General features: G+C 33.4%; 1 protein-coding gene across 2 annotated transcripts in view; it reads left to right on the plus strand.

Moving 5' to 3' along the window:
- The window catches only part of SUCO (SUN domain containing ossification factor), a 90,535-nt gene that overhangs the window by 37,467 nt on the left and 36,628 nt on the right, over positions 1-16,440 (plus strand). The window contains exons 7-11 of one of the 2 annotated variants that reach the window (XM_040636222.1): positions 276-399; positions 1,156-1,292; positions 2,335-2,402; positions 13,045-13,152; positions 14,752-14,857. In XM_040636222.1, coding sequence (XP_040492156.1) covers positions 276-399; positions 1,156-1,292; positions 2,335-2,402; positions 13,045-13,152; positions 14,752-14,857 — 543 coding nt within the window. The remainder of the gene's footprint in view (positions 1-275; positions 400-1,155; positions 1,293-2,334; positions 2,403-13,044; positions 13,153-14,751; positions 14,858-16,440) is intronic. The other variant, XM_040636221.1, reaches the window with a different exon arrangement.

Below are 16,440 nucleotides of genomic sequence, written 5' to 3' on the forward strand. Positions count from 1 at the left end.
TGTACAATTTTATGTGTAAGTAATTGTTTGCTTAGGATATAATATAGATTGTTTTTACAACCTATGCTTATATTGCTACTGTGAAGGAATACACCTTGTACTTAGGTAGATTTCAATTTTTTGCAAGAGAAACTCAACTTTTAAAACTTTTTACATTTCATTTTTTTGGAAATACTGTCTATCAACTATAAAATTGGACTTTAATTTCACAGAAACATTTGTACTTTTATAATTTATTAATCTGTTTTCTCTGTATTCTTTCACATTTCTTTCAGAGTTCTGATTATACAAAACCAGGGGAAATTGACCATACATCTGTAACAAGTCCCAAAGACCCAGAAGATATACCAACATTTGATGAATGGAAGAAGAAAGTTATGGAAGTAGAAAAAGAAAAAAGTATGGAAGCTCTGTGATTCCTTTTTTAAAATTAATTGGTTAATTATTTTTTTAGGACCTGGTTTAAATATGCATTTCTCTCCATAGTTGGTAAAATAAAATGAAACTTTTGAAAACTTTTTAAAGGCAAAAGTTACTAAGATGTATAATTATCAACATATGTAATTTACCTGTGTATAATTATATAGTTTTAGTCTTAAAATCCATTCTTGTAAATTATTAAATGAGGAAAAAGTAAGATAAAGTAGGCAGAGCAGTAGTTTTCATTTCAGGTTATAAGAGGAACATTGCACAGAAACTGTTATTTTTTTGTTTGCTTTTTGGGGTCTTGTCTGGAATATGAATGAAAGTTTTGAGTGATAAAGGTTTAAACTGTAAATAGAGTTGGACCGAGGTATTACAGTTTCTTTTCGTAAAGAAAGTCTGAGTTAAGAATTCTTAATGTTAGAAGGACAGCATTCATCCTTAATAAAATATGTATACACAATATTTTGATTCTCATGGATAAGCTTCATTTTGAGAATTATATTACTTAGACATAAATCAACTAATGTGAATTTTTGTAGTTAATTTGGTTTGGGGGTGTATTTTAAAGCCAATGAGGTAAAGTATTTTGAATTTCTTAATGGGTTTTAAAAACTATTCTCTTAAGCATTAAAACCTGTTCTTCAGTATACATCAGCTATTGCTTTTGAGATCATTGTTTGTTGGGAGTATTTTTAATCATAATCATCATATGTATGTGTTTATAATAAGGTTTGTCTGCAGGTCAGTCAATGCATCCATCTTCTAATGGAGGTCTACATGCAACAAAAAAAGTGCAGAAAAATCGAAATAATTATGCCTCAGTAGAATGTGGTGCCAAAATTTTGGCAGCTAATCCAGAAGCCAAGGTACTTAACTGTAAAATTCTTCTATACTGCAGGACACTAGTACTTTATTAAAGGCAGCAGTTTGCTGAGAACTATATTTTAACATGAGCTATTTTTCTGATTCACTGATAAATGTAGGATTATGCTTTTAAAGACATTTTCTTGGATGAATTCTTAGTTATATTGGTTGATACATTGCACCTTTTTTATTTCTTTCAAAGACTGTTTTTTTAGATCAGTTAAGGTTCACAGCAAAATTGAGAGACGGGTAGAGAGATTTCTTATGTATCCCTTACCCCCACACATGTTTAGCCTCCTCCATTATCAACATACTTCCCACCAGAGTGATACATTTGCTGCAGTTGATTAACTTACACTGACACATTATTATCACCTGAAGTCCGTAGTTTGCCTTAGGGTTCACTCTTAATCATACAGTCTATGGGTTTAAACAAATGTATAATGACATGTATCGATCATAATAGTATCAGACAGAGTATTTTTACTGCCCTAAAAATCCTCCGTGCTCCACCTATTCATCCCTCCCTCCCCTCAACCCCTGATCTGTTTACTATCTTCATAGATTTGTCTTCTCCAGAATGTCATGTAGTTGGACTCATACTGTATGTAGCCTTTTCAGGTTGGCTTCTTTCATGTAGTAATATGCATTTAAGTTTTGTCCATGGCTTTATAGCTCATTTCTTTTTAGTGCTGAATAATGTTCTGTTGTCTGGATGTGCCACAGTTTATCTCTTCATCCACTGAAGGGCATTGATCCTGTCTTTTAACTTTTAAAACCTATTTAAAATTTTAAAAAGAAAATAGCTATTAGAACATCATTTTTCCTTTATAGTAACAGACATTTAATTTAAAATGTTTTTATAAGGCTAACTTAACACTATAGACATAACCAGTAAATTTTAGCCATTTTTATGCCTTCTTCTTAAATCACTGTTTCAGAATCTTAGTATTTTAAGATCTAAAAATATAGAAATCCTAGATATCTTTAGAGCTGAAATATTTTTCCTTAAGTAATTTATTCCCTTCCCCCTTTTTAAAATAGAGCACATCTGCTATTCTTATAGAAAATATGGATCTTTATATGTTGAATCCTTGCAGCACTAAAATTTGGTAAGTAATATAAAATTTAATAAAGTGCATTCTATGTGTGTACGTATTATGTTAAGCTTTTATGTTAGGATTAGACTGATTTGTTCTTGTAGTCATTTAAAAAGCATTTATGATTGATAGGTGCTGGTACTGTACCTACCTTAGGGATACAGATACAATTCTGGGTTACAGAATTGAAGACAATACCTTTCCTTTTAAGAAGGTCACAGCCACAGACAAAAAATAGGTCCAGCCAGATAATTATGAAATAATATAAAAAATATTGCTGAAAGGTTATTACAGGAACAGAGATGATATGTAACTGTGAGAGAGGATGAGAGAGGGCTTCCTAGAAGCGGTAATTCCTGAGCTGAAGCTTGACAGATTCATAGGAAGTCACAGATGAGGAAGAGGTATTTAGGAAGTATAAGAATAAGGGAATAGTGCTAAAAGGAGCGTATATCTTATGGTCAGCTATAAGTAGAAGCAACCTGAAGAAGTTATTTTAGTCATGATAAGAAAAAAAGTATAGTTAGAGTAATCATGGAGGAGGAGACAGGAGATTTAGTTTACCAATAACCAGGCCATCCAATGCTGTGTATACTTAGCTTAAAATTTTTTGAAGTTTGTTAAAGACCGTGGAGGGAATTGTTTGCTTTAAGTAAGGAAGTGATAATGATTTCACTGGTGTTTTAAGAAGGCTTGTCCTCAAAGGATGGCCTACAGCAGAATGCAATTGGGAGTAGGGAAACCCGTTAGGAAGCTGCTTTAATTAAGGAATTGGCAGTGTAGATACAGAAGAGAGGGGGATATGAAAGATACTTATAGCAGATAAAATTGGCAGCTCTTGGTTAGTTGCTGGATGTGGAGAGGGTCATCCAGGAAATCTCCCAGGATTTTGACTCCTGTTTGGATCTACGATTCTGCCATTAACTAAGAATATAGGCAAGGGAACAGACTTATGGAGGAAAATAATGTGTGATATACCAACAGTTTTATTAGATTGATTTAATTGCTCAAAAGCAGCTGTTCAAAAAAGAATTGAGATAAATCACTGCCATCATATTGATTTACTAAAAATATATATATTGATTTTTTTAATTTGAAGAGAAACTCTTTAAACTTTAAAGATAATGCTTATTTTCTATTCTTGGCCTTCACTCCTTTTGGTACATTTACACCACAAATTATTTAAGGGTATTAAGGATAATTTAAAAGTTTATTTTTCCTTATGTTATAAATTGGATTTGAGGAAATGATTATCTGAGATTATAATTAAAGTGTTATTTTGAGATTTTTGTTTTTATTTGTAGGAGCCTTTATAGTCAGTAACAGCTCAAGTGTTTATGCTTCAAAATTTTGTATTTCAAGCAGAGACATGCTGGGATGAAGTTATATGAAGTCATAGCTACCCATTTGTATTTTAACGTTTCTGCCAAACAGCATGCATTTCTGTATATGCATTTACTGCATATTTAGTTTTTGCTTATTTACGTATGTGTCTTTTCACTGTATAATTGAACTTCAGAGTACGTTTAACTGATTTCACCTGATTTAAGTAGGTTAATCCCCTTAAGGTATATTAAAACCACACAGTCTTACTGTAGTTTTATAGGTCTTAATGTCTGGTAGATTAAGTTTCTACCTCATCTTCCTCAAAACTTTCTTCACTATTCTTGTTTTAAAATTCAAGTTAGTTAACATGTAGTGTAGTATTGGTTTCAGGAGTAGACTTTAATGATTCATCACTTACATATAACACCCAGTGCTCATCACAAGTGCCCTCCTTAATGCCCATCACCCATTTAGCCTATCCCCCCAAAACACCTCCCCTCGAACAACCCTGTTTGTTCTCTATAGTTAAGAGTTGCTTATAGTTTGCTTCCCGCTATGTTTTTATCTTACTTTTCCTTCCCTTCCCCTATGTTCATCTGTTTTGTTTCTTAAATTCCACATATGAGTGAAAGCCTATGGTATTTGTCTTTTCCGACTGACTTATTTCGCTTAGCATAATGCACTCTAGTTCTGTCCATGTTGTTGCAAATGGCAAGATTTCATTCTTTTTGGTGTCTGAGTAATATTCAATTGTGTATACACACACACACACACACACACATCTTTATCCATTCATCACTTGAATGGATACTTGGGCTCTTTCCATAGTATGGCTATTGTTGATAATGCTGCTATAAACATCAGGGTGCATATACCTCTTCAAATCTATATTTTTGTATCCTGTTGGTAAATACCTAATAGTGCATTCCTGGGTTACAAGGTACTATTTTCAACTTTTTTGAGGAACCTCCATGCTGTTTTCCAAAGTGGCTGTACCAGTTTGCATTCCCACCAATAGTGCATGAGGGTTTCCCTTTCTGTCATCCTCACCAACATCTGTTGTTTCCTGTGTTGTTAATTTTAGCTGTTCTCCCAGGTGTGAGGTGGTATCTTATCGTGGTTTTGATTTGTGTTTCGCTGATAATGAGTGATGTTGAGCATCTTTTCATGTGTCTGTTAGCCATCTGTATGTCTTGTTTGGAGAAGTGTCTATTCATGTCTTCTGCCCATTTCTTAACTGGATGATTTGGTTTTTGAGTGTTGAGTTTGATAAGTTCTTTATAGGTTTTGGATTCTAAGCCTTTTTCTGATACTTCATTTGCAAATATCTTCTCCCATTCCGTAGGCTGCCTTTTAGTTTTGTTGATTGTTTCCTTTGCTATGCAGAAGCTTTTTATCCCGATGAAGTCCCAATAGTTCAGTTTTGCTGTTGTTTCTCTTGCCACTGGCAACATGTCTGGTAAAAAGTTGCTCTGGCCAAGGTCAAAGAGGTTATTGCCTGTGTTCTCTAGGATTTTGATGGTTTCATGTTTCACCTTTGGATCTTTCATCTGCTTTGAATTTATTTTTGTGTATGGTGTAAGAAAGTGGTCCAGTTTCATTCTTTTGCATTTTGCTATCCAGTTTTCCCAACACCATTTGTTGAAGAGACTTTTTTTCATTGGATATTCTTTCGTGCTTTGTCGAAGATTAGTTGACCAGATAGTTGCGGGTACATTTCTGGGTTCTCTGTTCTATTCCATTGATCTGTGTGTCTGTTTTTGTGTCACTACCACACTGCCTTGATTATTACAGCTTCGTAATACAGCTTGAAGTTCAGAATTGTGATGCTTCCTGCTTTGCTTTTCTTTTTCAGTATTACTTTGGCTATTCAGGGTCTTTTCTGGATCCATACAAATTTTAGAATTGTTTGTTCTAGCTGTGTGGAAAATGCTGGTATTATTTTGATAGGAATTGCATTGAATGTATAGATTACTTCAGGTAGTATAGATATTTTAACAGTATTTACTGTTCCAATCCATGAGCATCTAATGTTTTTCCATTTCTTTGTGTCTTCAATTTTTTCGTAAGTGTTCTGTAGCTTTTAGAGTACAGATCTTTTACTTCTTCCATTAGTTTATTCCTAGGTATCTTACCGTGTTTGGTGCAGTTGTAAATGCGCTCAACACCTTTATTTCTCCTTTTGCTGCTTCATTATTGGTGTATAGAAATGCAACAGATTTCTGTACGTTGATTTTCTATCTCGCAACTTTGCTGAATTGATGTATCAGTTCTAGCAATTTTTGGGGTGGAATCTTGCAGGTTTTCTACACAGACTATCATGTCCTCTTCGAAGAGTGAAAGTTTGACTTCGTCTTTGCTGATTTGGGTGTCTTTTATTTTTGTTGTCTGATTGCTGAGCCTAGGACTTCCAGTACTATGTTGAACAACAGTGGTGAGAGTGGACATACCTACCATGTTCCTGACCTTAGGGGAAAAGCTTTGTTTTTCCCTAATGAGGATGATATTAGCTGTGGGACTTTGATATATGGCCTTTATGGTGTTGAGGTATCTACCCCTACTTTGTTGAGGGTTTTTATCAAGTTAAGGGTGCTGTATTTTGTCAAATGCTTTCTCTGCATTTTTTGAGAAGATCATATGGTTCTTATCCTTTCCTTTATTAGTGTGGTGTATGGTGTTGATTGATTTGAGAATATTGAACCACCCTTGCAGCCCAGGAATAAATCCCATTAGATCATGATAATTCTTTTAATATAAGATTTGATTTGCTAGTGTCTTGTTGAGAATTTTTGCATCCATGTTCATCAGGGATATTGTTCTCTAATTCTCCTTTTTAGTGGGGTCTGTGTCTGGTTTTGGAATCAAGGTAATGCCGGCTTCGTAGAATAAGTTTGGAAGTTTTCCTTCCATTTCTATTTTTTTGGAATAGTTTCAGAAGAATTGATATTAACTCTTATTTAAATGGTTGGTAGAATTACCCCTGGGAATCCATCTGGCCCAACAAACTCTTGTTTGTTGGTTGATTTTTGATTACTGATTCAATTTCTTTGCTGGTTATGTGTCTGTTCAGGTTTTCTATTCCAGTTCATTTTTGGTGGTTTATATGTTTCTAGGAATTTATGCATTTCTTCCAGGTTGCCCAATTCGGTGGAATGTAATTGCTCATAATATATTCTCTTGTAATTGTATTTCTGCAGTATTGGTTGTGATCTGTCCTCTTTCATTACCGATTTTATTTATTTGTATCCTTTCTCTTTTTGATAAGTCTGGCTAAGGGTTTGTCAATTTTGTTAATTCTTTCAAAGAACCAGCTCCTAATTTCGTTGATCTATTTTTTTTAAATTTCTGTATTATTTATTTCTGCTCTAATCTTTATTATTTTCCTTCTTCTGCTGGTTTTGAACTTTATTTGCTGTTCTTTTCCAACTCCTTTTGGTGTAAGATTAGGTTGTGTATTTGAGACTTTTATTGCTTCTTGTGGAAGGCCTGTATTGCTGTATACTTCCCTCTCATGACAGACCGCCTTTGCTGCATCCCAAAGGTTTTGGACTGTCATGTTTTCATTTCCATTTGCTTCCATGTATTTTAAAAATTTTTTCTTTAATTTCTTGGTTAACCCATTCATTCTTTAGTAGGATGTTATTTAACCTCCATGTATTGGTGGTCTTTCCAAATTTCTTCTTGTGGTTGACTTCAGGTTTCGTAGTGTCATGGTCTGAAAATACTCATGGTATGATCTCAGTCTTTGTGTTCTGATTGAGACCTGATTTGTGACCCACTATGTGATGTATTGTGGAGAATGTTCCATTTGCACTTGAGAAGAATGTGTATTCTGCTAGGTTAGCACTAAATGTTCTGAATGTATTTGTTCAGTCCATATGATCCACTGTGTCATTCAAAGCCATTGTCTCCTTGTTGATCTTCTGCTTAGATGATCTGTCCATTGCTGTAAGCGGGGGTGTTCAAGTCCCCTTCTAGTATTGTATTACTATCAATGAGTTTAAGTTTGTTATTAATTGATGTATATACTTTATATATGGCTGCTCTGATGATGGGGGCATAAATATTTACAAATGTTAGATCTTCTAGTTGGATAGACATCTTTATAATGATCTTAGTGCCCTTCTCCATCTCAGAATCTAGTTTGTCTGATCTAAGTATGGCTGCTCCAGTTTTCTTTTGATGTCCATTAGCATGATAGATGGTTCTCCACCCCCTCACTTTTAATATGCAGGCGTGTTTGGGTGTAAAATGAGTCTCTTGTAAGCAGCATATTGATGGGTCTTTTTTTTTTTTCTTAATCCATTCGGATAGCCTCTGTCTTTTGTTTGGAGCATTGAGTTCATTTACATTCAGAGCAATTATTGATATGAATTTAGTGCCATTGTATTATCTGTAAAGCCGCTGTTCCTGTAGATTATCCCTGTTCCTTTATACTCTTTGTTGCTTGTGGTCTCTCTTTCCTCTCAAGGGGTCCCCTTTAATATTTCCTGCAGAGCGAGTTTAGTGTTCACAGACTGCTTTAGTTTTTGCTTGTCTTGGAAACTCTTTATCTCTGCTTCTATTCTGAATGACAGCCTTACTGGATAGAGTACTCTTGGCTATATATTCTTCCCATTTAGCACATTGAATATATGCCACTTTTTTCTGGCCTGCCAAGTTTCTCTGGATAGATCTGCTGCTAAACTTATGTGTCTGCAATTGTAGGTTAAGGACCTTTTGTCCCTAGGTGCTGTTAGAATTCTCTCTTTATCTTTGTATTTTGCAAGTTTCTCTGTGATATGTCTTGGTGTTGACCTGTTTCTGTTGATTTTGAGGGGGAGTTCTCTTTGCCTCTTAGACTTGAATGTGTTTCTTTCCCCGGATTAGGAAAGTTCCGAGCTATAATTTCTTCAAATAAACCTTCTGCCTTTTTTTCCTGCTCTTCTTCTTCTGGGACTCCTATGATGGGGATATTACTGTGCTTTGTGGAATTGCTGAGTTTCCTAAGTTTATATTCATGATCTACTAGTTTTCTTTTCTTCCTCTTTTCATCTTCATTATTTTCCATAATTTTATCTTCTATATCACCTATTCGTTCTTCTGTTTCTTCCATCCACATGGTGATTATATTCAGTCAGTTCTGCAGTATCTCAGTTGTAGCATTTTTTTTTTCAGCCTAACTAGTTTTTAGGTCTTTTACCTCTGCAGCAAGGGTTTCTCTGGTGTCTTCTATGCTTTTTCAAGCCCACCTAATGTTTTTTAAAATTAATTTATTAGAGAGAGAGAAGGCACATGGGAGCAGGGGGAAGAACAGAGGGAGAGAGAGAATTCTTAAGCAGACTCCCCACTTAGCATGGAGCCCAGCATAGGGTTTGATCCTAGGACCCTGAGATCATGACCTGAGCTGAAATCAAGAGTTGGTCACTTAACTGACTGAGCCACCCAGGCATCCCAACAAAATGTAATTTTTAAAAATATATTTACAATTGCAACAAGTAGCTGCCCAGAAATGAATTTAACAAGATATATAATATTTCATAAAAATTTTTAAAAATAATTTACTGAAAGACATTAAAAGACAAAAAAGGGTATGTCCTGTTTATACATAAGAAAACTCAGTATCTGAGTCATCCGAATTTTCAGTAAAATTCCAAACAAAATTTGACGTGACATTTGGGGAATTCAACAGGACAAGTCTGAGATTAATAAGAAAAAAGCAGAAGCAGAAGAATGGCTTCTGCTATTCTGATGGTCCTGAGGAATATGATGCAAAGACTTACTGCCAGATACTAAGATCCACAAAGCTAATGAAAGTATAGTGTTACTGCAGGTGGTGATAAACTGACCAATGGAACAGAGCAGGGAGTGCAGAACAGGGAGTGCAGAAACAAACCCATGCTTATAAGGAAACTTCATGATAAAGGTACGTCGTAAATCAGAGGTAAAGTGTGGAACTACTGAATAAACAATGTAGTTGAACCTACCTGTCTTATAATTTTGGATTTTTTAAATGTCAGATCTCTCTGACAAAAGAAAAAAAAGGATATCTTAAATTTTTTAATTCTATAGAAAATTTGCCTTTTGCCTTTAGGTTTTTGATCCCAGTGGAATTTTTTTTATATGGTGTGTAGGAGGGATTCATTCTTCCCTCCCCATTTTTCTGTTTAGGTAAATTTTTTTTAAAAAATCAGGCTTATCTTAACAAACAAATCAAAGCACAGCTAGTTAAGGGTCCAAGCACTCCCCACTGCAAGCAAGAAGGAATTCTGCAAAGGACTGACCTGTAGGGAAGAGCAGCCAAACACAACAGCAGAGTGCACACAGCATACACCAGAAACACTTCCTGAAGTGCCAGGCCCTGGACAGTGTATGACCCCTTCTTAATATAGCATTACTCTCAGGAACAGGAAACATTACAAGCTTTCATAATATGCAAAAGACAGAAACCTAGACAAAATGACAAGACGGAGGAATTTTCCCCAAAAGAAATATCAGTAAGAAATCACAGCCAGGGATTTGCTCAAAACAGTTAACAGAGAATGTACCTGAACAAGAATTTAGAACAACATTCATAAGAATACTAGTCGGGTTTGGGGCACCTGGTGGGCCAGCTCTTGATTTTGGGCCCTGCGCTCAGCTGAGAAGTCTGCTTGTGGATTCTCTCTCTTCTTCCTCTGTCCCTCCCCCCCGCTCACACTCATGTGCATGCTTTCTCTCTCTCTCAAATAAATAAGTAAATCTTTTTAAAAATTACATTTTGTTGTATATAGATGTCCAGTTTTTTGTATATGGATCTCATATCTAGCTATCTTTTTATATTCTCTTTTTCTAATAATATATAGATTTTTCTTTGGGATTTCTGTGTAGAAAATTATAGCTTCCCTACAGATTTTTCTTTTTAAAAACATTTAAAAATCCTTTTCATTGTACTTTACTTTCTTTTTGTCATTACATGCTGGCAAGGTCCCTGAGAAAATTCTGAATAGAAACAGAGATAGTAGGCAGTGAGTGTCATCTTATTCCTTAATTTGAAGGCATTGCTTCTAACCTTGTACCATTAGGTATCTTCTAAGTTTGGAATTCAGTTATTAAACTATCTGGGCCTGTGGGAAGATACTAATTTTCTTTTAAGGGTGTAATTTAAAAACTGAGTAATATGTTCACATAGTTCAAACCCAAAAAGGTACCTCAGAAGGGTAGGGAAGTTACAGTGAGAGATATTCTTCCAATCTCTGTCATCCATCTTCTTATTCAGTGTTAAATTTTTAGGTATCCTTTTAGTTTCTTATGTAAATGCAAATGTAGATTTTTATTGATCTCCCTCTTTTCATAGAACTTCATATATTATACACACTGTTTTTTACCTTGAGTTAAATTTTAATATCTGGTCATCTTTTTTTTTTTTTTTTAAAGATTTTATTTATTTATTTGACACAGAGAGAGAGGGAGAGAGCAAGCAAGCAGGGGGAGGGGCAGGCAGGGGAGAAACAGGCTCACCGCTGAGCAAGGAGCCCAATGCAGGTGTCGATCCCAGGACCCTGGGATCATGATCTGGTCATCTTTCTATTTTGTTCATAGAAAACTTTTTCATTTTTTTTGATAGCTGTATAATGTTTCATTATATGGTTTTACCAATATTCAATTAGTCTTCTGATGGTGGATATTTGGTATTTTAATCTTTTCCTGTGGCAGACAGTGTTACTATAAATAAGCTTGGGCATGTTCCATTTTGTATTGGTGTGAGTAGATGGACATGTTTTCAAACTACTTTTAAAAGAAATAGTTATAAGACTGTTTAGGTTTACTATTTATTCTTTTTTTTTTTTTAAGATTTTATTTATTTATTTGACAGAGATAGAGACAGCCAGCGAGAGAGGGAACACAAGCAGGGGGAGTGGGAGAGGAAGAAGCAGGCTCATAGCGGAAGAGCCTGATGTGGGGCTCAATCCCGGAACACCGGGATCACGCCCTGAGCCGAAGGCAGACACTTAACCGCTGTGCCACCCAGGCGCCCCTATTTATTCTTGAGTTAGTTTTGGTAAATTTTATTTTTCTAGGAATTTGTCTTTAATGCATTTTCAAAGTTTTTGTAATATAGTTGTTGTAGTATTCTTTTATTTTTTTTAATGATTTAAAAAAAAATCCTAATATTTTATTATATGTCTTCTCTCCACAGACCAGTTTGAGTTTATTGATTCCCTCTATCATGTCTTTTTTCTGTTTTATGGATTCCTGCTTGAAACTCTATCGTCTTATATTTTCTTTTAAGTTTAGTCTGTTGAACTTAATTTTTTTTCAGATATACACATTAAGGTTATAAATTTCCTTCCTAATTGTATCAACTAAATTTTGATACATGGTGTTTTATCACACTACTCTTGTGTTTAGATCTCTGATCTTTTACAATTCCTGACCTATAAATAATTAAAAGAAGCATATTGAAACTGAATTTGTCAACTTTTATATGTACTTCTAGTGATTTGCATAGAATATTCTCTGCTTCTAAGAAAACAAAAAAAAGGCAAGAAAAATGAGAGCATTTTAACATCAACTAATTGAGGAATAATTACATAACTGCTTATATTTTATATATTATGAGGCTATTAGGTACATACAAGTTTTAGAATTGTTAAATCTTCTTGCTGAATTCCCTTTTTTCGTGTTTTTTTTTTAATTTAAATTCAGTTAGCCAAAATATAGTACATCATTAGTTTCAGATGTAGAGTTCAGTAATTCATCAGTTGCGTATAACACCCAGTGCTCATCACATTGAATTCACTTTTTATACCTGGTAGTACATTTGTTTGAAAGCTTATTCTTTCTGATATATAGCTCATGTCTTAGAAATGGAGAACATTGTATGCAAAAGAAAGAGGTGGGGGTTGACTTTTTCCCCCTGCTCTTATAAACTGTGCCTTGCTATATTACAATGTATATACAGGGGTGAATGTTTGGAGCTATATGTCCTTAGGATAAATTTCTGAAAGTGTATTGCTAAATCAAAGACTGTGGTACTCCTTGAGACCATGTATATATGCCAAACTGCCCTCTAGACTAGTCACTTTACACTTTTGCTAGCTTTCCTTAGTGAAGTCATTCCTTCTCCAAGAGTGTTCTTTGTCATTAAAAAAAGAACCTTTTAAAAAAATATTTTAAAATATTTTAAAAAATATTGTAGGACAAAAGCAATATCTTGTGTTATTTATAGTTACCCCACCCCCTCAACTAACGATATGCTTGGGAAAATAACTTAATGGAAGTCTAGTTTATGTGAATTGTTTATGTTTAACATGAACTATTATTTTGGTTGGCTTATTTCAATAATTGTCTTATGTTCTTTTTAAAGGTTTGTTATTGAACTTTGTGAACCAATTCAAGTAAAACAGCTTGATATTGCAAATTATGAATTATTTTCTTCAACGCCTAAAGACTTCTTGGTTTCTATCAGTGACAGGTAAATTCTAAAGCTGCTTTCTACAAGTTTATGTTGGATCTCCAGAATAAAAATTTTAAAATAGGTCACTTTTTAAAACTTTATTTTATTTTTTAATGTATCATTTTGTAAGAATATTAGTAATATTATAGAATTAGGTACTTGCTAATCAACTTACTTTCATTAAATTTATAATCATATGATGTTCCTTTATCATATGATTATATGGTGAGGAAACAGACAAAGGTTAAATAGCTTGCCGAATTGGGGAATCGGGATTCAAACCTAGATCTGTATGACTTCAGAGTCCTTATTTTTAATTATTATTATGCTCTGTTGCTGCCAGACACTTTTTTAAAAAAGTTATTAAAAACTTTCATGAATACTTCATTTTATATATCATGAGGTATATTTTTGTTAAAGTATATTTTCAAAACTTTGTTATGTGTGTGTGCTTATAAAAGAATTAACATAAGGAATTTGGTAAAGTATAAAAATCTATTCAGTCAGATAATATTAGCATTTTAATATATTCCTCCCAGGCTTTTCTGTATATTTATATATTTACTAATTCTATTTAAAAAATCAGGTTTTACTGCTTATATCCTGATAATATCCTTTTGTCTTTTAAACACACCATTTAAAAATTTTTATTTGAGTATAATTAACATGATGCTACATTAGTTTCAGGTGTACAACATATTGATTCAGTAATTCTATACATTCAGTATACCATTTTTAATGAATAGTTTATATATTCCCCCCACTGGAGGGATGTACTCATTCAATAAATACTTTTCGAGTGTCTCTGATGTGGCATGTAGAATGCTGTTATTTATTTAGCCATTCTTCTGTTGTTGATCATTAATGGTTTTCCATCCTCTTTCTTCTTCCACCTCACACTCTGCACTGCATATATGCAGTTACTGAAATTAATTCTCAGGACCTCTTGAATTCCATCCATTTTTCACTTAATAACCTTGCTCAGATCACTTCTTTTTCTCTAACCTGTAATTTTCTACATGTCAAGTGGACATACGTGGCTTTGACAAGTGTTTTTTTGTTTTAAGAGTACTCCATTACTTTGAGGGATTTTTAAAACACTGTAGTAAACAAAAATAATACTTTAAGGCTTTTATGTTTGATTTTCTTTTAAAGAGGGGGACATCTATGTAAGATCTGTGAAATTCCAGTCTAATGGTAAAGGATTTTTTCTGTTTCCCTTTCCACCAGCACTTTTATTTATATTTTATATCATCACACACTTGGTAGTACCTCCTTCCAAAACAATCTCTTGGCTACTCTCTGTTTTAAAACCTCTAGTTTACTTGGAAGCCCAAGAAGCCGTTTTGGTCCTACTTTTTGTCTTCTTCCTTTCTTGTTTTCTCTTTGATAATGGTGTGATTTTTGCAAGGTATTCTTTCCCTGTGAAGAGGAAAGAGTTTAGTTGGAAAAGAAAATGCATTTCTTCAACTCAATATTTTACTCCTTTTTAAACTATGTTGAGTGTGTGCACCTGGAGAGGAAAAAAAGAAACGATATATTTTGAGGATGTGATGGAACCTCTCAATATGTGGTTTATGATTTTTTAAAAAGAATGTTCATATTTATATTTCCTAGATATCCCACAAATAAGTGGATTAAGCTGGGTACTTTTCATGGTAGAGATGAGAGGAATGTCCAGAGTTTCCCTTTAGATGAACAGATGTATGCAAAATATGTGAAGGTAATGTTAATACCTACAGGACTATGTTTTATAATGAAAACATACCTATTATTCATACCTTTTTATACCTCACCCCACCTTTTTAGAAATCATAAAACTTAAAAGGAAATTTAATGCAATGTTCTTTTTGATAAAATGATTCTCACTTGCATTTATTATTTTATGAAACAAGTATTAATACATTCCCTTTTGTATAACTGGAAACTTAGGCTAATTTTTTTGATATTTGCAGCTCTGATGAAATTTCAAATATTGTCTTAATGTTTTTTTTGAGTCTTTATGTAAAATGTCATCTATGTTCATAGTATCATGTCTTTATTTCAAAGCCCAAATCACTGTTAGTCACTGAAGTCTTTAAAGCAGGTCTGATTTTTTTTATTAGAATCTGATTCTTAGATTGTTTTAATTTTAATATCCAATTATTTGTCTGATATCTTTTGCCTTTTCTATTGTACATTCAGTATTTTTTGTCCAAATACCAATTTCAGATAAACTTTTTAAGACTTACGTTCAGTATTCCTGCTGCTTCCTCCACCAATGTAGAGATGGAATTATCTACCAAAGTAGAATTACCACTCTTGAATTGGATTTTAGACAAAATATAGGAATTTCCTACTCCTCTCTTCCCCTCTTTTTTTTTTTCTCTTTAAAATAATAGCACACCTTAAAGTACCACTGTGTTTATAATATGACCTTTCGGAATGAGAGCAGCTCTAATTTCTATCTTTTCTTCTTTAAATGTGAGAACTTTTAAAGCTACCTGATTGTCTTCTGGGATTATACTGTCTGTGTCTTTTTAAAGCATGTATTAAATTGGCTTCTATGAATGGGTAAACTTGTAGTATTCCTAGTCTCAATATAAAAATGCTAAATTCTATTTTTAAAATACAGTTGATATTCTCAGTTAATGGTTCAACAGTATTCAGAAAAATGAAGGTATATTTTCCATTTTTTTAAACAATTGTCTAACGACCTTTTTATATAGCAGTTTCTACACTGTGATAAAGAAAAATTTTAAAAATTATTTGGCAGGTGATACAATTGTATTTAATTCTACAATTAAGGCAACCCACATGTTAATGAAATAGTTCCAAGAATCATTCTTCATACCATCTACTTTATTAATAATGGCAGAACGTAATTTATTGGTAGTATAAAAAGTGCCATTTCCTTCTTGGTTGTTCTTATGGTGGAACACTATAGAGCATCTTGATGATGACTTTTCTAATAAGTTCTTTTTGGTAGCATTAATTCTAAAAGCAAAAAACATTTAATTCTAATTCTAATGTTGATAAACATGTAAGTTTACCTGGGTTTTCTTTATCCCAGAACTAAACCCAGATGTACAGTCTACTTTTTAATAGCCTATATTTTAAAAGTGGATTGAGATATATATTTCAGTTCTGTAAGTTATACTTGAAATAACATAGCATTCTAAAACTTCATGTTTTCCCTAAAAAATTTGTATACGATATGGTACAAGAATAAATATTATTTTATATTATCCTAGTTAATCTTTTTATCAATATGTATGTACATGTGTATATCCACATATGTATCTATATATATATAGATATATACAT

Source organism: Ursus maritimus, unplaced genomic scaffold (genome assembly GCF_017311325.1).
Source record: "Ursus maritimus isolate PB19 unplaced genomic scaffold, ASM1731132v1 scaffold_2, whole genome shotgun sequence".
NCBI classification, from domain to species: Eukaryota; Metazoa; Chordata; class Mammalia; order Carnivora; family Ursidae; genus Ursus; species Ursus maritimus.